This window comes from Pithys albifrons, chromosome 6 (assembly GCF_047495875.1).
Source record: "Pithys albifrons albifrons isolate INPA30051 chromosome 6, PitAlb_v1, whole genome shotgun sequence".
In the NCBI taxonomy this organism is placed as follows: Eukaryota; Metazoa; Chordata; class Aves; order Passeriformes; family Thamnophilidae; genus Pithys; species Pithys albifrons.
The window spans coordinates 13,020,552-13,040,009 of record NC_092463.1 but is presented as its reverse complement, the minus strand read 5'-3'; the positions used below and the strand labels follow the sequence as shown (position 1 = coordinate 13,040,009).

The following is a 19,458-nucleotide window of genomic DNA, read 5'->3' as shown; positions in this document are numbered from 1 at the left end:
CTTGCTCCTCGTGTTTATGGGAATGTGTAGGTTGGCAAGGTGTCCACGCGATGGCGGTTCAGTTCCCAGCAGCAAAGTGACAGTCGGCGAAACGCGGCAAGCTCCAGTCTCGCTCCCTCCTCTCAGTCCAGCTGCGGCTTCCAGGCAGATCATAAACACAACAGTTCCTTGGGATCACGCCCTTCACTCAAAGGTATAGAAACACGTTAGAATACAAATGTATTAAAGCTTGTTGAAACACAAATAGAAGTTTTTATTAAAGTTTATCTTTAAAGCATGAAAAACAAGATAAGTTCTGCAGTGTACACAGGCTGTATACTCAGATGACAATTATATTTGCTTGAGAAGCTTAATTCTGACCGCTCACCTGATCTACTCAGGGATCAGAACTGTATCACATCGCTTCACTATCACATCAAAATGTACAAATTACCAAATATTTTATCACCTTCCCTGTGAGCTGCTCACAAACAAGATATAAGCAGTAGGAATTATTCATAGGAATTATTCTGAGACTGACTCTAAATGAAAGAACACCTTAAGGATAGTTGTAATCTATTCTTGAAGTATGCTTAAAAAACACTGATGAAACTCAGAAAATCAGTTTTTCATCAGGAAGTTCATGGAATGTCTTTAAAGATATGGTTTCATTAGCTAGCTTTAGTTTTTATGCACCTTCTCCAGGTGATGGTATTGTTGTGATTACCTATATCTTTCCTAGTGATGTATATTTGTGCCATGAGATCATGATATATAGCGGCTGACCAGTGGAGAGGAATTGCAAGGTTTTTTTCTGAAAACCAGTTTTAAAACTCCAGCCTTAAGAGGAAAAAAAAACCAAAGAAAAAAAAAGTAGTTTCAGTTAAGATAAACAGAAACAACTGTTAGATAATAATGAAGGTCTTTGAGAATATGTACCCAACACAGAGGGGAAAATAAGTCAGGGTTGTTGTAATCATTTTAAGCCACAGAAGTAACTAACAGTTCAATAAAAATCAATGTTAACATTGAATGTAATAGAAAGCCAAACATTTTTAATTTGAAAAAAAAATACAACCAACTTTTGCACCATTGCATACTGACAGCTGGAGACTCTGGTTTCTAATGTTTTGTACCATTTGACTGTTATTAAGAACCTGAGTCTCTGAGGTCATTGTGTGGCATTACTACCAAACTCTTCTGCTATGTGATGTGAAGCCAGAAGAGCGATGTTCTCATAGAGCATCTCAGGTGTTTTTCCTCCTCTCTGCTGAGCACGGTGACTGGCCAAAAGAAAAAGCCTAGGAGCTCCTGACAGGTTTTCATGGCTTTCACAATTTTCTTAGGAGTTTCTGGTCCTTCTGCCTTCCCAGGGGCTTCCTGGGCTGTTGTGACCCAAACCTGCGCAGGCTTCAGCCACGCCTGCTGGGAGAGGTGCTGCATCCTGGGGACTTCAAAAGAAAATCCTTGTCATCCTCTAAAGTCCGTGATACCAAACCTTTCTTTAGCCTAGCTCATACTACAAAGCCAGAGCAATTCCTTTAAGCTGCTCTGGTTTCTAAGCATTTTGTGATCTGTGTTTCCATTGAAGGTTTAGTTGAAGTGAGCCATTAGGTTTTAGCCACTAAGTTGCTGTGAGGGATACATGGGCATGAATCCACACAGGAAAACAGCACGAGTAACACACAAAGAGTGCCATCCATTACACCACGGGATTGCGCCCACACAGACATATATATTTAATATACTTATCACAGAATGGTTTGGGTTGGATGGGACTTTAAAAATCGTGTAGTTGCACCCCCACCCCTCCCCCCCATCATGGGCAGGCACCACTTTCCACTAAACCAGGTTGCTCCAAGCCCCATCCAGCCTTGGCCATGAACACTTCCAGGGATGGGGCATCCACAGCATATCTGGGCAACCTGTTCCAGTGCCTCACCACCCTCACACTAAGGAATTTCTTCCTGTATATGTAATCCAGACCTACACTCTTTTAAGTTCAAAGCCATTCCCCTTCGTCGTATCACTACATGCCATCGTAGAAAGTCCCTCTCCAGCCTTCTTGCAGCCTCTGCTATAAGGTCTCCCCAGAACCTTCTCTTCTCCAGGCTGAACAGCCAAGGTTTTCTCAGTCTGTCTTCACAGGAGAGGTGCTCCAGCTCTCTGATCACCATCGTGGCCTGCCCTGGACCGCACACACACCCGTGTACCCCGCACAGGTACACGCCTTGGCTGTGGGTCCCCGCCCCGCGCTCCGAGCCCGCAGCTCCGCTGGGCTCTTTAAGCAGCGCCGTCCCCGCCCGCACCCGCGGCCTGGCCCGGCCCGGCCGCCCTTCGCCCGGGGCAGCGGGGACGGCGCCGCGGCCGGCGGGCATGGAGGCGCTGTGGGCGGCCGGAGGGCTCCTGCTGGGCCTCTGCCTGCTGGCCTTTGTGCTGTACTGCTGCTACCTGAAGTACATCCACGCGAAGTACGACCACATCCCCGGCCCTCCGCGGGAGAGGTGAGAGGCTGGCGGGGCGGGGCGATGGCGGCCCGGCGCGGTGTCTGTGCTGGGCGCTCCGAACGCGCCCGCTGCCGGGCTGGAGCCGTGAGGAAACGTCAGAGCGGCAAATAAACCCCCCAGCCGGTGTGGCTGGGCCGGGCCGGGCGTGGGTGAGGGCAGCGGGCAGGTTGGGCACAGCGCTCCGGTTCCCGCTGCCCGGGAAGGGCTGGCGGCGCCCCGGATCCTTCCAGGCTGGTCGGCAGCGCGGCCCGGCCTGCCCGGCCCGAGCTGCGTGTTCAGGTGCCCGCAGCGCCACGGAGGGAGCACTTCAGAGCCGCCCACCCGGGAGGGACTCGGCGCTGGCCCAGCGCTGCTCCGGGGGGCACATTGACACTGACTCCACCAGCTACCCTCTGTGTGCTCGTTCGTGAGCCAGGTGTTTGGCTTCTGCCAGGAATAAATAAAGATGTCATAAGTGATCAAGGGTGGTGGGAAAGCTGCCAGCAAGGCAGTAGCAGCAGTGTCACAAGAAGTCGCGGTTCTGCAGGAGTGTGTGGGCGTCCCATTCAGCCTCACCTGTGGGTGCATGTGCCCTCCATAACACTGCACAGGATGAGATACTGCACCAGCACTGTCTTACAAAAACAGCCTACAGGGACACCAAGCTTGGCTGCCCAACCCCAAGCTTCAGTCTACTTGTGTAATCAGGGCCACATACTAAGATTAGAGAAAGGGTGGATCTTGTCATACCTGAACCTGCTTGTCATTAAGTTTATTTTGAGGTGTGGAGTAACACCATACAGTAATGGCAGCTTGAGGAACCTTGTGGCTGCTTTTCTGTCCCTGCTTTAGAGTTTAAGGGTTGATATTAGGTCATCAGCCTAGGATCTTCTCCATGAAGGTTTCTAGTACTGGTCTGTCTAGATGGAAGCTTGTATGTCATGTGAGCCCACAGCACCTGATAGCTTTTCAAAAGTATAAATTGCCAGGTACAGTCCAAAACTCCCACTTCAGTACTTGTTGCACAAACACTTCCACTCCTAAACGTCTAAGCTAAGAAAAATCAAATATCCCCAGCTCTGAAAAGTCATTTATAAACAAAATAATAAAAGGGAAAGCCTGATGCTGTGTGTGGTGGTGGTGGTCTCCCTAGAACAAGAAAGACATTGACAAACTGAGGCAAGTCAAGCGGAGGGCAGCTGAGGTGGCCAGAAAGCTGAGCTAGGCTGGCTTTGGGCAGAGAAGCAGCTGCTGAAGGGCAGAGGGAATCCAATGGCTGCTTTCAGGCAATGGTGCAAATTGTCTTAAGGCAAATTCCATTTGGATGTAAGGTAAACCACGGTGCTCAAAAGCTGGCAAGCATGGCTGGGTGAAGCCCTGAGCGAGGTACCATAGCTGTGATGTTGACTGGACTGGTGGCCAGCCCAGATCACTCTGAAATGGCATTAATTCAAATTGAAACACTTCTCATCGGATACTGTATCTGGAAGACTGGAGAAGAGCAGCACCAGAAGAAAAAGCTGGCTTGTGTCCAGCTTGCTGCCCACCAGATGTGCTCCCCAGCCAGCCAGTCCACAGCCTGTATCGTTTCAAGGCTTTATTCTGTCCCGGAAGCATGACGCCCTTTGCCCTTATATCCCTTTGATATAAGCTTAAGAAAGCTTTATTTTAGGATGAAGTACAACAGGATGTTATCAAAGCCTTGTCTAAAATCTAATGGCTGCCTGATGACAAGATTGCATTAATGCCCTTGATTTCCTGGGCCCACTTATTTTATCAGAGCTAGCACAGCACATCTCTCAAGGAAAATTTTGTGGGACAGACTGGAAAAGTAAGTCCTAGTCTAGGTCCTAGTGGCTTGGTTTGGGGTTCTTTCTGCAAGAATGGCTCACTTGTGGAGAGGAGGTTGTCTCTTCAAAGGCTGGCTTCATACTGAAGATTGAATAAGAAGAAATGGGAAAAAGGAATTTCTTTGCAGATGCATGCTTTCAGTTACATGTTAGCGTCACATGGTTATATATCCCAAACCAAACTCACACTTAGTTTTTTTCATGATATGCAGTAAGTAATTGGGACTTCTCAGTAGTGGATAAATATTTTAGGCCTGTTTAAACACCTGACTTTGCTGGGTGATGAGACCAGGGATGAAAAATATCTCTGAGGATTCATGTGTCACACAAGAGGAGTCATGAGTGGGACCTTGCTTCCTGCTCTGCAGATAGAGCAGTTTCCAGAGCTATAGTTAACCAAGGACTTGAGTTGTATTTGGAGCTTTCACATCTTTTTGAAATCCGGTTACAATGGAGGATTCAAATAAGTGGAGGATGAAAAGTTTCTATAGATGTTGGGTAACTTTGTTGAGTGCTTGTTATTTTAATGCCTCTTAGTTCCAGCAGTAATAAAATAAGAGCCTGTATTTCCCCTATAGTTTATTTATAATGAAAAGCATGATAGCATGGCTCTCTGTCTTTCAAATGGAAAAGAAAACAGATCTTGAGTGCAGCTTGCTTCCTTTAGAGAAAAGCTTGGCCAAATCTTCCTTCAGATTTATGCAAAGCCTGTGGGAATTCACTACTCACAGCTGAAGTAAGGAATTGATCTCTTTTCAATTCAGCTATTGTATTTGAGGAGTTAGCCCTTTTTATAAAGTTCTTCAATTTCCATATTAACCAGTGATTATCCTTCTAGGTTGTCTTTTTCCAGCGTTTGAATGACATGGCTTTAGACAGAAGGTGATGGTTCCTAATTTTCCTTAACAGAGCTCCACTGACGGAACTGAAGTTACACTTATGAAGGCTGAGCACACATTAAAGAATATTTAATGCAAATGTCTGTTTCATATACAGAAACATAATAGTTGCAATAGAGATTCAGTCAGCTAGACAAAGGGCAAAGCACCTCTCGGGGTGCTCCCACCCAAACCCAAAAATCTCCTATAATACAGCAGCAAAAAGACCTCATCCTTCAACTCCGTACTGGTCTTCCTGGCTGCATGCATGCACCAGCCTGACCTTGGTCCTCAGCTTACCAATCTGATGAAGGCTGGGTGTTGGCACAGCTCAGAGTTATGTCCATCTTTCCTTGCAAGGGAAACATGAACAACACTCAGCAACAAGGATTTCAATCCATACGAAACCTTATGTTGGCATCCTCATGACACTCTTAATCTTCATATTCTGCAGCTTTATATTTGGACACCTCACAATTCTATGGAGAATGATGAAGAAACAGGAATTTGTCCATGATCTGTTCCTGCAGTGGTAAGTTGAGACACATCAATTACATTGAATGGGGTAGCCCTATAGCAAGTGGGGAAATCAAGGCATGGAGAACCTGAATTACATAACCGGCATCATTCCAAGGTCAGTAAAAGAGCTACAGGGGTAGCTTTGATTTTTCAGGTTAGACAGATATTAGAAAAATTTTTTTAATTGCAGGAGTGGTTAGGCATTGGAATAAACTGCTCAAGAAGGTGGTGGAAGGTCTCTGAAAATGTTGAAGAGATGCCTGGATGTGGCACTTGAGGATGTGGTTTAGGGGTGATTGTGGTGGTGCTGGGTTGATTGCTGGACTAGATGGTCTCAAAGGTCTCCTCCAAACCTGATGATTCTTTGATTCTCCTTATGTCTTTATAGAGTGAGGACTGCAGTAGTTCCCACTACAGTGTCCTCTGGTCCTTTGATGTTATTAGGTCTGAACTGTTACATGTTGGTTGTTTATACCATAATTCTCTTTTTTTAATCTTCTTACAGGGCACAGAAATATGGACCTATTGTACGACTTAATTTCTTTCACAGAGTTGTAGTAATAATTGTGAGCCCTGAAGGAGTGAAGGTACTCAAAAAATAAAGTCAAATTGACAGTAGGGATTAGCCCTTTTCTCCGTAAGTAGAGAGCTGGTGCCTGATGTTCAGGGCAGCACGAAGCAGCCAGTCTGTGCTTGGCTCTGGCCAGGTTAGAAGGATGAGATGTTCCACTCTCCATGCTGTCCTGATTTATTTTCTTCCTTGATCAGTTAATTTACTTTGTTGCATTTATTTAAACAGCACATATAGCAAACATCCACCATTTCTGAAAAATAGGCTCTCTGCAAGAGCTTAATATCTCAAATGAACAAGGCACAGGAGGCTGAATTTCTTTCTCCGAATCTTTGCAATTACCACAGAGTGAGATTTCAGGTCATTGGGCAAAAAAATGCTAGAGGCATGCAAAACAAGCTAGTAGCATGGGAACTGGGGAATCAGGGCACACCAAATAATTCATCTACTCTTCAGACTGTTGCTACAGAAGGAACACAGAAGATGTGTGAGTGAAATTTTGTTTTGTCTCTTCACTGACCTGAGATTTGATTTTAGGAGTTCTTGATGTCACCACAGTACCCAAAGGCTCGGCATGTGTATGATCGTATGTTCAGTCTATTTGGTGAGAGGTAGGCAAAACCCATCTGAAGCCATTGTGATCTGAAAATAAGTGCAAGATTAATAACATCACAGATGAACACTTATTTTGACTCAGACCATTTACCTAGTGTGGGGATTAATGTCTAATTCCAGACACATGTAAGCAGCATATCCCTATTAAATTATGTGTCAAGTCAAATGTCTTCCCAGTCAGGGAGGAGGATTTTGTTTTACCTTGATCATATACTGGGTTTTCATTTGGTCTCAGAATAGTCTGCTCAAGACCATCATCAACCTTCTCACTTAGAGTTAGTCCTTGATGGATGGGAGTTTGCAGCTTCTAAATTCATCACAAAAAAGAGGATTTTTCTTTGTTAGTCTGAAGCTTTTAAAAATACAAGAATCAAGTTATTATATTAATTCTTTGCATAACAACTGTAATGAACCAGCATCTTACTGGACTCAGCAGTCCACACCTACCTGGCAAAACATATTTGTGGTTCAGTTGTTGTCCACAGTCACGCAATGATTGCAATTCTTGAAGTATCACAGTGCTCCTTACACATGGTCAAAATAGAAGAAAGTAAATGTGAAAGACTTACCTTTGTGACTGCATGGGGTTCAGCTGGCTCCCTTGCTGAAAGATGTTCCTCTCCTTGTTTTCCTGCATGCTAGGTTTCTAGGGAATGGCTTGGTAACTGTTTGCAACCATGAGCATTGGCACAAGCAGCGGAGGATAATGGATCCAGCTTTCAGCCGAACGTAAGGCAAATATTTCTGGAATGAGTTAGCTGTTATTTCTACTCTGTTTTCATGGTTTTCCCTGTCATTATTCGATACTTAGAGGAAACAAAAAAACATTTAGTGCCAAAATTACATTTTATTTAGAGTCCAGCACAGCATTTTCATGGCAAGTATAATTTGACCAGACTTCCCATGGAACAGTGACACCCCTATGGAGCTCAGCAATGGCAGAAAGGTCCCAAGATTGTATGTCCAGGGGCATGGTTATGGCTGCCTTATCATGTTGGAAAAGATAAGGCACAGGGTTGGTCTGGTTTCTTTGTGTGTACCTTGATGCATTGCATGTAGGGTCTAAAGATCCCATGGAACAGTGACACCCCTATGGAGCTCAGCAATGGCAGAAAGGTCCCAAGATTGTATGTCCAGGGGCATGGTTATGGCTGCCTTATTATGTTAGAAAAGATAAGGCACAGGGTTGGTCTGGTTTCTTTGTGTGTACCTTGATGCATTGCATGTAGGGTCTAAAGATAAAGTCTAACTGCCTCAGTGTGCACAAGCAACAACCCTTTATCATGGCAGACATTAGTTTTATGGCAGGGCAGAGTAGGGTTGCTGCAAGAAAAATGTAGCTCATTAAATCTGTTTGCTTTTTAATGTATTAAGGCAAATTGATTATAAATAAAAAAAACCAAAAAACTTTACGGTTTTCTGTGGAAAATAATGAAAGTTATTTTGCCTGAGCAAAGATGTCCTCTCCAGAGCCCCCACTACTCATGTTTATTGATTGTTTAGCTACCTGATTGGTCTGATGGACACTTTTAATGAAAAAGCAGAGGAGCTGATGGAGAAGCTGGAGGAAATGGCAGATGGGAAAAAAGAGTTCAGCATGCTGTCAATGATGTGCCGGGTGACCATGGATATCATCGCAAAGGTACCAGCTGTCACTTTCTTGTTTCCTCTGCAACTGGCAGAAAGCAGTGGCAGTAATGCATACTGTCAGCAGAATGGGATCAGGAGCTGGAACCAGAGAAAAGACCTTTACCTAGCAGTGCCAGAAGAGCTGAAGGACTAATTATACCTCTTCCATTTGGGCTGAGCCACTGGAAAGGACAGTTCGGGAATGGTCTGCACAGCCTAGATGTGGCCCGCAGAATAGGGACCCTTTGCAAAAGCCCTTTTAGCCTCATACCTTCTACCCCTCCATGCCAAAACAGTCACACCAGTGCTCATTCATGGGGGGAGGTTGTATTATTATCATTACATGTCAGCATGAAGTCTGACTTTGGCTCTTCCCTTTTCTATGCAAAACAGTTTGGGATGAGTGGAGAGTAATAGTAAATTATTAATCCCCCCAAAAAAGAAGGAAGCATAATGTAGATATTTTCCTCTTCACAAAGCCTCCTAGCCTGGGGTATTTTAGGGGAAAAGGCAGTGGTGTGAGTCTGTCACGCTCTTTCACCCCAGCCTCAGGAAGCCAGCAGGGTGCAGCAAGTTGCCTTTTTCTCTCCTGCCTCTCAGGTAGCCTTTGGCTTGGAATTAAATGCACTGAGTGATGACCAGACGCCATTACCGCATGCTGTGACTATGGTTTTGGAGGGACTGACCAAGTCACGGATCCCTCTCATACAGGTCTGTACACTCCTCACTTCCGTCCTCTCTCCTCACATCCAGCTGGAGCCTCTGATCCTGCTTGAGTTAGTGGGAGGGAGCTGTGCAAGGTGCATATATGATCAGGAAACAGTCATCTGTAGATCCTTCCCTCCAATTTGCATCCAGATAAAATGAATTAATGCTTTAAAACACTTGCAAAATTAACATTAACATTTAATACTTCCTTTCTCTCTTCTCTTCCCCCCTGCATGTGTCCCCTTCTCATGGTTTTACACTTTCAGACTCACTCAAAATTGAGATTTTTGCCATTTGTCCAAGCAAGATGGCAGCTCTCACTCAAGGTGGAAGAAATTTGAACATTCTTGCCATTAAAAAAGTATATTTCCAACCCAAATTCATCTACTAAGAAATTATGGATGTAATATGAAATATTTAAGCTAAAAATCATCCTAGTGTCTCGTGAAAGCTGTAGATCAGGCTTTTAGAGGTCTTGTTTTCCTTTTTGGGACAGGGGTGAGATTCTGTATTGCATGTTGCAGTTTCTTTCCATGGAGAAGTGAGGAACTATGCTCACAGTGCCCAAAACATCAGCTCTGACAAGACAGGACATCAGCATGCACAGGTTGAAATATTTCTCATTTCAGCTCAAACTCTTCATCCTGGGGGCTTTCGCTTTGTTCCGTGGAGAGCAGACGTTTTTGTGACAAGTGTCATTTAGCAGAAAACAAAGTGCTCACTTGTAAAGTAACACTGAAATTATTTTTTACCAGAAAAAGGAATAAAATGACTCAAGAAATTCTGTATTCAGTACATGCCAGGGAAACAGAAGCTCATAAAGGAGGTCAGGGAGAGTGTGAGGCTGCTGCGGCGTGTGGGGAAGGAGTGCATTGACAAGAGGAGAGAAGCTCTCCAGAATGGGAAGGAAGCCACACTGGATATTCTTACGCAGATACTGAAAGGAGATGGTAAGGTACATGTTGCTGTTTGAGTGAATTTTCTGTGGCATATTTTGCCATGGCGTTTGAGGAGGATTGTTTTGGGATCTAAACTTTGATCCTCCTTTAAAGTCTTTTTGCACACTGAAGATAGTAGAGTTGCTTTGAAAATCCCCCATATCATTGTGTTGGTTCAAATACTGGTCACAAGCCACTGCTGAAGCACTCACTGAGCATCCCCTCTCAGCGCCACCTCAGCCAATATGTGCCAAACAGGGCAGAGCATTCTGGCTGGTCCAGCTGGGGTATGGAGGCATTTTCTAATCCCATTTGCTTTTCTATCTTGACAGCTCTGGAGGAAACTAGAGATGATGAAAACATTCTGGATAACTTTATCACTTTCTTTGTTGCAGGTGCGTAGCTATTTTAGTGCTTGGGTGTGTCATGCGGGTATGTTTTTATGGGCGGTCCTGTAGTGTAATGGAGGGCACTCCAAACGCCGACTCCCAAGGTCATGAGTTCGAGTCTCAGTAGGGACCGTCCTCTGGCAGTTAAATGCCTCCCTGACATCTGATCCTGTCAGATCTCCAATGCTAAGCAGGGTCAGCCCCCGGTTAGTACTGGGTGCTGTGACAGTCCCGAGGACTTCACTGTCACTGTCCAAGCTCACTCAGCCGTGGCAAATGGACCTTAGGACTTAAATGGTGGGGCCAGTTCTTCGCTCACTGTGCCTCACCTAAAAAATCCACTGCACAGGTGGGAAGGGCACACCCACATGGGGAGAGCCCCTCCCAAATCTTCGTTCGCGAAGTTTGGCCATACACATACACACACACACACACACGTCATGTGGGAAGCTGTACTCATTCTTGGGTCATGATTAACACCGTCGTTAATCATGATTAATATCATCATTTACATCAACCACTCCATGTACTGCTGCTGTAACCAGGAGTCTCTTGGTTGGAACACAGCAGTATTACACTGGCGTAGGACCAGCTGGATGAGGTCTGAAGAGAGCTCTCCGTTTTCTCATGTGGAAATGATATGTTATCCTCTTTCAGTCATATTGAAACAGCAAATAATGCCAGGCTTCCCACTCTGGATTCCAGCCTCTGGCTTCCCACTGCCCACTAAGGTGCAAGGCTGTTGCTTACAGAGTTCTGGCCCTTCCAGATCCTGCTAAACTCCACTAAAAGCATCTTTAATATATTCCACATGTCTTCATGTCACCTCACCCATATGATTAAATGCTATTCTTGCTTAAAAAATGTTAGTCAGTGCTTGGTAGGAGAAGGGTCTGTCAAACCCATCAGAAAAAACATGGGCCAAGTTAATATGTGAGATAAACATCTCAGAAGTCAGTAGGATTTAGGTGAGATCAAAATGCTCTTCTTTGGTAAGAAAGACATTATTGAAACAAATAGGTTTTTGCAGGAGTCTGTTTTCTGTAATGCTTTAAAATAATTCATGTGTCTGTCTGTGAAAAAAGGAAAACTCCACAGAATGGGTAAGATTTGAAGGCTCTTCTGGTCCAATCTCCCTGCTCAAGCAGAGTCATCCTAACACATCAAGCAGATGTTTCAAAGAAAGATGGTTGGAACCTCTGTTTTCCCTCAAAACCACTAAATCTTGCTTTATGTCTGTCCCTTAATATGACAAGTCAAATACTGGACCTCACTGGGCCTCCTATTAGGAAGCTCATAACCAGTAGGTGCTGCATGCAGCCAGTGCAGCTTTGAGTTGAGCAAGATGGGTCATGTCTTTACCAGCTCTATCCTGTTCTCGTCATTCTTGAAACCTCCTTATGTAGACTTTACATTCCTTTTAGTATTTCCTTTAATTTCTGGCATACTTGGAATAAAACATTTGGGTTCCAAAGTTTAAAGTTTCCTGTTCACAATCACCCTAGAAGACCATCTTTGCATCATGTTATTATTTCATGCTAACCATTAAACTGATTTTTGGTGTCAGTAGGTCATGAAACTACTGCCAATCAGATGTCATTTACAGTAATGGCACTGGGTCAGCATCCTGAAATACTGGAAAGGTACGTGCACTCCATTTTGCAAACCCAGCTTGCTGTTAATTTCAAGATGAACTTAATTACAAGGATTATTAAAAAGATAGGATCAGTTCCAAATAAATTTTAGCCTCCCTTCCAAAATAAATTTTCATAGTCCCAATATATCTAAGATGTAAAAAAAAAAAAAGCTTAAGATGGATTATTTCAGTTTCATCTAGATGATTTTTTTCTAAAACCTGTATACATACTGGTCCTGAATCCCACATAATTCAGATGCCCTGTATGCACATTGCTTCATCCTGATAAGAGGTGCAAGTTCAGGAAGCCAACTTGGGAATCGGTAGGCATTTTGCTTGAGGATGGGTGTCAGTCCAACTCAGTGTCTGGAAAGTAAAAAATGTAATTGGTCAGCTTGCCTAGCAAGAAATGAGTGTCTGTGACTAACATTTTTTAATTTAATTGCAGAGTTCAGGCTGAAGTGGATGATGTTCTTGGTGCCAAGAGAGACATTGACTATGAGGATCTTGGCAAACTCACCTATTTATCACAGGTACTGTAGGAGTGAGGTAAGATACCAGTCAGAGCTGTTTGGTAGCATCTTTGACATGTCATGGAGCAGCCCCACACTTTAAAAATTTTAAAAACAATGGAAATACTTTATCCTGATAGCATTTGTCCTCAGAGAGTCAGCAAGCAGGTGCCATGAGACATTTGCAGCACTCTAGCCTTGCTGGGAAGGGTGCTTCTCAAATTTCATTGCAAAATCCTACACAATTCTTTCAATGCTTTCCTTAATTATTACCAAACTGGAAGATAGAGTGGAGTTGCATAACCCCTACCTGTTTAAGCTGTAAGTTTAAGAAGGGTTTGCAACTTTGAGCCCAACCTGTGTGTGAATCCCACGCACTTCCGTAACTCACAGCTGTATTTTTGTTTGGTTATTGTTAAAGCATTTCCAGCTATGATCTCACCAAGTGCCATAAACTCATTGGGATTTGAGAACAGTCAAAAATAATGGCTACTTTTGTAATGTCATTTTTTCATTGTTCAGTCTTGAAATTCTCTTCAGTCACTCTGGGAACTGGGAGGAGAGAGTTTGGTTCTAAAAGGGGTCTTGTGTATAGAAATGCTGGTTGGTAATGAACTGCAAAGCCAGGGCTTGGCTTCTCGCCAGTGTTTGTGTTACATATCCTCTTTTACAAGATGAGGGATACCAGTAGCCCTCAGGAGAGGCTGAATCACAGTCCTGGCAGCTATTCTGCTTAACTTACCCTGTGATAGTAGTCTGCCATGATCATTTTTATCTTAAACTGCCCTATGAAGGTGAGCAATAGTTTTACCATTTGCCATATCCTATCCCACAAATCACTGTGCTTTGACAGCAGATAGTTTTCATGGGTGTAATTCTTGTAAAGAAAAGACAAGTCTGTGATTACAGAAATCAGCAGGTTTCCTTAGGCTTCTCCAAACAGCATCACAATTACACCACTCCAATTAGGATGAGTTCTCTAAGCCTTTTAGTTTTAAGACACATCACAGGAGAGCCTCTCAAAGGAGACCATTTATTTAACAGCACAAGCTTGGAACTGTACAACCAAAACCAGTCACCCTTGGTCAGAGCCAGTCCATCACTAGAGTATCAGAGACTAAGGGACTACTCTCCTGTCACTCAGGCAATTCTGAATCCTTTTGTCCACATTTCTTTTTTATTACTCCACTCGTGCATGTACACTGTTAATTGCATTTTTGGTGCAATGCTCATGTGCACTGTTAATTAGGTTTCACTTTGATGAAATAAGCCATTCTTACAGCTCGCTGCTACCAAAAGAAATGGTCTCATTCCATTTTTTCTCAACATTCCCTATTCATTTTCCTTTGCCAGGTTGTTTTTTGTCCTTTTAGTGCTCTGACCTGGCTCAGCTCCCCAAGCAGCAGAAGCAGCACAAAGGCAGCAGCAGGACCCCAGTGCTGACAGTGGGAAGGAGGTGGGAGAAACCACCCATCCTCATGGCAGCCAGTGCCCAGAACAGCTCATCAGGGGCAGGAGACTTCACTCTTAAATATTCCCTTTGAATTTGCTTCCCACTACTTTTTTGCTTAGTTGTTGTTCTGACTTGAGATTTTAGATCTGTTCAATGCATGAGATCTCCTGTGGGTTTTATCTCTTTTTCTCTGTATTTTACCAGTTGTAAGAAAGAACCAGGCCTAAAGGAGCTGACTTAGCCATACATTTTGCCCACAGGAGTCCAAAGCAGAAACACCAGCATCTGTTTCAAAAGTCAAAATCTCCCATTTAGCCAAAGTGAAGAGCCATAGGGAGGTAATTAATTTTACTTCTGTTTCCTACATGGTATTAACTAACTGACCTTTTGTGCTTTTTGCTGCCACAGGTTCTGAAGGAATCGCTACGGCTCTACCCGCCTGTCGCAGGGACCGTGCGCAGGCTGGAGAAGGACCATGTGATCAATGGCATCAGAATTCCTGCAAACACAACACTTGTTGTGAGTCTCATCCATCAGCAGCTTTTAGCTGCTGCAGTTCATCCAAGTGTAATGGATCTATGGATCAGAGGGCAAAAATTTTACCTGGCCATATTTCTACTGGCCTCTTTAAAATCTTGACCAAAACTGGAGTATGATTTGGGACTCTCAGGTGGGAATGGGGAGTGGAAGGCAGTTATGGTTTTGTACCTCTGGCAGCAAAGAGGCATTTTCAGTGTACTGCTCCTGTCTAATGCAAGTAAACTCTCTTTACAGTTCAGCACTTACATCATGGGAAGGACAGAAAGGTTTTTCAAGGATCCATATACTTTCAATCCAGATCGATTCAGCAAAGATGCACCTAAGTGAGTTTGTTTTTACTCTCCGGTTATTAAATACGTAATAAGGATCCATTACAGGAAGATATTTCAAGGGAGAAAAAATGGAATAGAGCTATTTTACCATTCCAGTGTGAGTAACACTAAATCATGCAAATGTAAATAGTAATAACGTGCAGCTTTTGTTCAAAAACTGTTTAGACCACATGATACCTTGCAAGAAAAGACCAATACTGTTGTTATTTAACGTTTATATTGGGATCAAAGCTTTGGGCCCAAACCAGGTTGAATACTTGCATTAGTACAATACAAACATTTAATGTGTGACAGCCCTGGCCCCGGGGTGTTTGAAGTGTCTCCATGTTAGAGAGGGGAGAAGGAGCTGAGGGCAGAAGATGCTGTTCAGCCACATGGGCAGGCAGCCTAAGGCTAGTCAGTGGTCAGGAGTGAAATAGGAAGGACCAGTGACTAAACAGTTAGATGCAGAGATCAGCACCAACTACTTCATGAGTCATGGTTTGCTTCAGTCTAGAATTAGTCTGGTCTCCTGAACCAGAGGTTCCCTCATTCACATGGTTCCGAGCTGCCCAAAGGAGCAATAATTGGGTGGATCATTACATCCTCATGACAGGCTGGAGAGCATTTGGAGTGTCCTTAGCATTCTGCTTTGAAATAAGGTTGGCATACAGCTCTGAGCTGAGCCATACAGTAAGCAGAGAAAACTTGCTGCAGAGCTATATTTGTGCTCAGAAGCAAAAAATGGTTAATTAGGAGTCTGTTTTAACAAGTCAGATAGGTGAGGTGATATTTAGACCATTTCCTTGCTGTTGTGATGAAACATTTGCTTGTTTCTTTACAATTCAGTTGTCAGAGTGACAATTTTGAACATTTTTCTTTGCAGGCCATATTACTGCTATTTTCCATTCTCTCTGGGATCCCGATCCTGCATTGGGCAGGTGTTTGCACAGGTAGGCAGAGGTCTGGAATGACACTTCATTATCAAGCACTGGGCCAGCTCAGGGTGTGCTGACCGTGGCTGGGGAAGGGGGGACGAAAGGCCACACTGACTGTGCACTGACTGACTCCCTTCTCTCTAGAGGGAAGATCTCCCCCATGCCCACAAAGGGCATCTCTCAAAGGCCATCACATGAGCACACATCCATATGCCAAACTGGTCCCACATCACCGGTGTGTGCACGCAGCCAAGATGTCTTCAGGGGAGGAGCAGCAGGCTGCACTCCCTCTGAACTGTCCTGGTTTAGTCTGCTTGAAGCCAAACCCCTTGAGGGGAATCACAGTCAACATCCCTTTGCCAGCCAAGGTCAAACACACAGTGGGTGTGCAGGGGGTCTTGGGGACCATCCTGTGGCTGCCACTGGCAGAATCAAAGCAGGGAGAACATCAGCTGGCAGAAGGACACGAGCCAGAACTGGCATAGAGAAGGAGAGGAGGCGGCTACACGGATGGAAGGAACAATTTAACGATGTATATGAGCATAGCAGAGAGCATTTCAGGACAGCAGGAAGCCAGCTCTTTGCATCTGTTCTGTGAGTTCATCTAAGTACCAGTGCTCAGTCTTCAGTGCTTTAGTTTTACAGTCTGATCTCCAAATTGGGGTTAATGCATAAACACAAGAACCTTTCTGAGTGCCTGTCAGTTGTCTTCAAATTCAGGAAGTCTCAGGTTTCCTGCCCAAACTCAGCTGGCTGCATTTAACTTTTAAATCTCTATTGGCAAAGCAGTATAACATGATACATTGACTTTAAGCAGCTGCAGTCCAAACTCTGTTTGCTGTCACTAACACTGAGTTTGGTTTTCTTCTTAACAGATGGAGGCAAAAGTGGTGATGGCAAAACTGCTGCAGAGGTTTGAATTTCAGCTGGTACCAGGGCAGAGTTTTAAACTCTTGGAGGCTGGAACCTTTAAGCCACTAGATGGAGTAATGTGTAAATTAAAGCCAAGGAGCTCTGCAAAAGGCTGCCAGGTGTGACTACTCAAGGAGGGGAGCATGACATGCTACAGTTAGTGTTCTGATTTTGAAGATCTTTACACTAATCAAAGGTTAGATTGTGCAGGCCCCTTTAGAGGATTACTAGACTGAAATTATTCTTAGCCTTCCTCATAATTTACTGAAGAAAATCTTGGGAGAGTCACTCTAGTGAGTATCTTCAATCTGGAAAAGTATCTGGAATTGCCAAGCTTTTTATTTTCCTGGGGGGATATTTGATTCTGAGCAGACTTGGAAAAGAACATCCTTTCACTGCAGTATCCCTGAAGCTCCACACAAACCTTCACTCAAATCCCAGCTCACAGTTTTCACTAAGTTTATTTACAACACAAGATGGTCTAAATAAGCCCTTGTTTGGGGAGTTTCCTACTTACACAATGAAATCAGAAAGAGTAGAGCACAGATTTGGGCTGAATTTATATCCTCATAGACATTAATAAAATCTCATTGGGAAAACTGAGGACTCTCCAGCTGGATGTGTGTTCCCAGGAGCTGACACAAGAGGGACTGGGGTGCTCCATGCCACTCAGGCTGGATGTGTGGGTGGTGTAACAAAAGGCTGAATCCTGCGTATATGTCAAAGGGAGACAAGTATCTCAGTGTTGTGGGAAGTGGGGGGGGAGGCTGTGATGAGGAGTGGCATTTGCTGTAAACAGCACACTGCTGGACAGACACTGGCAAATCGTGCTGTGGGAATGCAAGGTGCCACCACACCAGGGCTCCACTCTCTGCTATGAATGAATGAGTTGAGGTGCATTAGTTAACACAGACACATATTGCCTTGTGCTTCCTCTGCAATGGGGTCAGGCACCTCCAAGAAGGGCTCAGGGGTGGTGGTAACATATTCAAACCCTGCAGTGAATTCTGTCAGCCCTCATCTGTCTGAGTCTGGAGCTTCCTGACTGCTTTGTGCTTACCCTCCTCAGAGGATACTCTTCTTGCAAGCCCACATTTCATCCAGGTCTCCAGGGACTGCTGGCACAGGCCTTTCTCCTTTTCCTACACCCAAGAGCCCTTGCCAGACTGTCGCCTGTCAGGCTGATCGCCTCCCAGCAGATGGCAAGCGCTCATTGCTGATGCACCCGAGAGCAGCAGCACTCCTCAGCCTTGACAGCTCCTTCTCTTCAGAGACAGGCTGTCTTGGCTCTGAGATGTCTTGCTGAAGGAGGAGATTGTGGCCTGTGATGTGCAAATGCCCTGCATTATTCTCATGGTTTCATCCTGCACTTCTAGCCAGAAGGTGATCCCTTGTCTGACAAAAAAAAAAGATCAGGTTCAAGAAGGCTGCTTCCTGGTGCCTTGTATGACAACTGGGTGCCAGCACCAGCTTTGCCAAACACTCTTGAGAAACCTCAGACCAGAAGTGCCTAGGAAGACACAGATGTGCATATCATGGGCTATAAAAACACCTGGGAGCTGCGGCTTTCTTGGACACTACGGAAAAGGATAGTTCTTCCTTATTCTGGGGAAGAGAAATGCATTATTTAAGTTCTAGGGCAATCACTGGGACCAGATGGGATCCATCCCAGGGTGATGAAGGAGCTGGCAGAAGAGCTTGCCAAACCGCTCTCCATCATCTTCCAACAGTCCTGGCTCTCTGGGGAGGTCCCAGATGATTGGAGGTTGGCCAATGTCACCCCAATCCACAAAAAGGGCTGCAAGCAGGACCCTGGCAACTACAGGCCTGTCAGCCTGACTTCTGTGCCTGGCAGGGTTATGGAGCAGTTCATCCTGAGTGCAATCACACAGCACCTTCAGGGTGAACAAGGGATTAGACCCAGCCAGCATGGGTTTAGGAGGGGCAGGTCCTGTCTGACCAACCTGATCTCTTTCTACGATCAGGTGACCCACCTGGTGGATGAGGGGAAGGCTGTAGATGTGGTCTATCTGGACTTCAGCAAGGCCTTTGACACTGTCTCCCATAATATACTCCTGGAAAAGCTGGTAGCCCATGGCCTGGACAAGTGTACCCTCTCCTGGATTAAGAGCTGGCTGGAGGGTCAGGCCCAGAGAGTGCTGGTGAACGGAGCTGCATCCAGCTGGCGGCCAGTCACCAGTGGTGTTCCCCAGGGGTCTGTATTGGGTCCAGTCCTGTTTAACATCTTTATTGATGATTTAGATGAGGGGATTGAGTCCATCATCAGCAAATTTGCTGATGACACCAAGTTGGGAGGGAGTGTCGACCTGCTGGAAGGCAGGAGGGCTCTGCAGAGGGATCTGGAGAGACTTGAGAGATGGGCTGATTCCAACGGGATGAAGTTCAACAAGGCCAAGTGCCGGGTCCTGCACTTTGGCCACAACAACCCCCTGCAGCGCTACAGGCTGGGCACGGAGTGGCTGGAGAGCAGCCAGGCAGAAAGGGACCTTGGAGTACTAATTGACAGGAAGCTCAACATGAGTCAACAGTGTGCCCAGGTGGCCAAGAAGGCCAATGGGATCCTGTCCTGTATC

At 45.0% G+C, this 19,458-nt stretch overlaps 1 protein-coding gene across 3 annotated transcripts; it reads left to right on the top strand.

Annotated features, from left to right (window-relative positions):
• The first annotated feature begins 2,246 nt into the window (after positions 1–2,246).
• On the top strand, positions 2,247–17,467 carry CYP46A1 (cytochrome P450 family 46 subfamily A member 1). Of its 3 annotated transcripts, none has more exons than XM_071557541.1 (15): positions 2,247–2,483; positions 5,648–5,725; positions 6,218–6,299; positions 6,821–6,894; positions 7,541–7,627; positions 8,402–8,540; positions 9,128–9,238; positions 10,029–10,185; positions 10,506–10,568; positions 12,130–12,205; positions 12,647–12,731; positions 14,572–14,682; positions 14,938–15,026; positions 15,901–15,967; positions 16,828–17,467. In XM_071557541.1, exons 1-15 carry the CDS (start codon positions 2,356–2,358, stop codon positions 16,987–16,989), a joined length of 1,509 nt encoding a protein of 502 aa, XP_071413642.1. In that variant the 5' UTR covers positions 2,247–2,355; the 3' UTR covers positions 16,990–17,467. The 3 variants fall into 3 exon arrangements, with proteins under 3 accessions (XP_071413642.1, XP_071413643.1, XP_071413644.1); XM_071557542.1 differs by having other exon boundaries at positions 2,261–2,483; positions 12,133–12,205; XM_071557543.1 differs by lacking the exons at positions 2,247–2,483; positions 6,218–6,299 and having other exon boundaries at positions 5,665–5,725.
• Positions 17,468–19,458: the final 1,991 nt, after the last annotated feature.

Excerpts from the sequence above, each read along its gene's own strand:
- CYP46A1 (XM_071557541.1), top strand. The coding sequence starts at position 2,356 with ATGGAGGCGCTGTGGGCGGCCGGAGGGCTCCTGCTGGGCCTCTGCCTG. Across the intron at positions 2,484-5,647 it reads CCCGGCCCTCCGCGGGAGAG|CTTTATATTTGGACACCTCA; the intron begins GTGAGAGGCTGG and ends CATATTCTGCAG. Across the intron at positions 12,206-12,646 it reads CATCCTGAAATACTGGAAAG|AGTTCAGGCTGAAGTGGATG; the intron begins GTACGTGCACTC and ends ATTTAATTGCAG.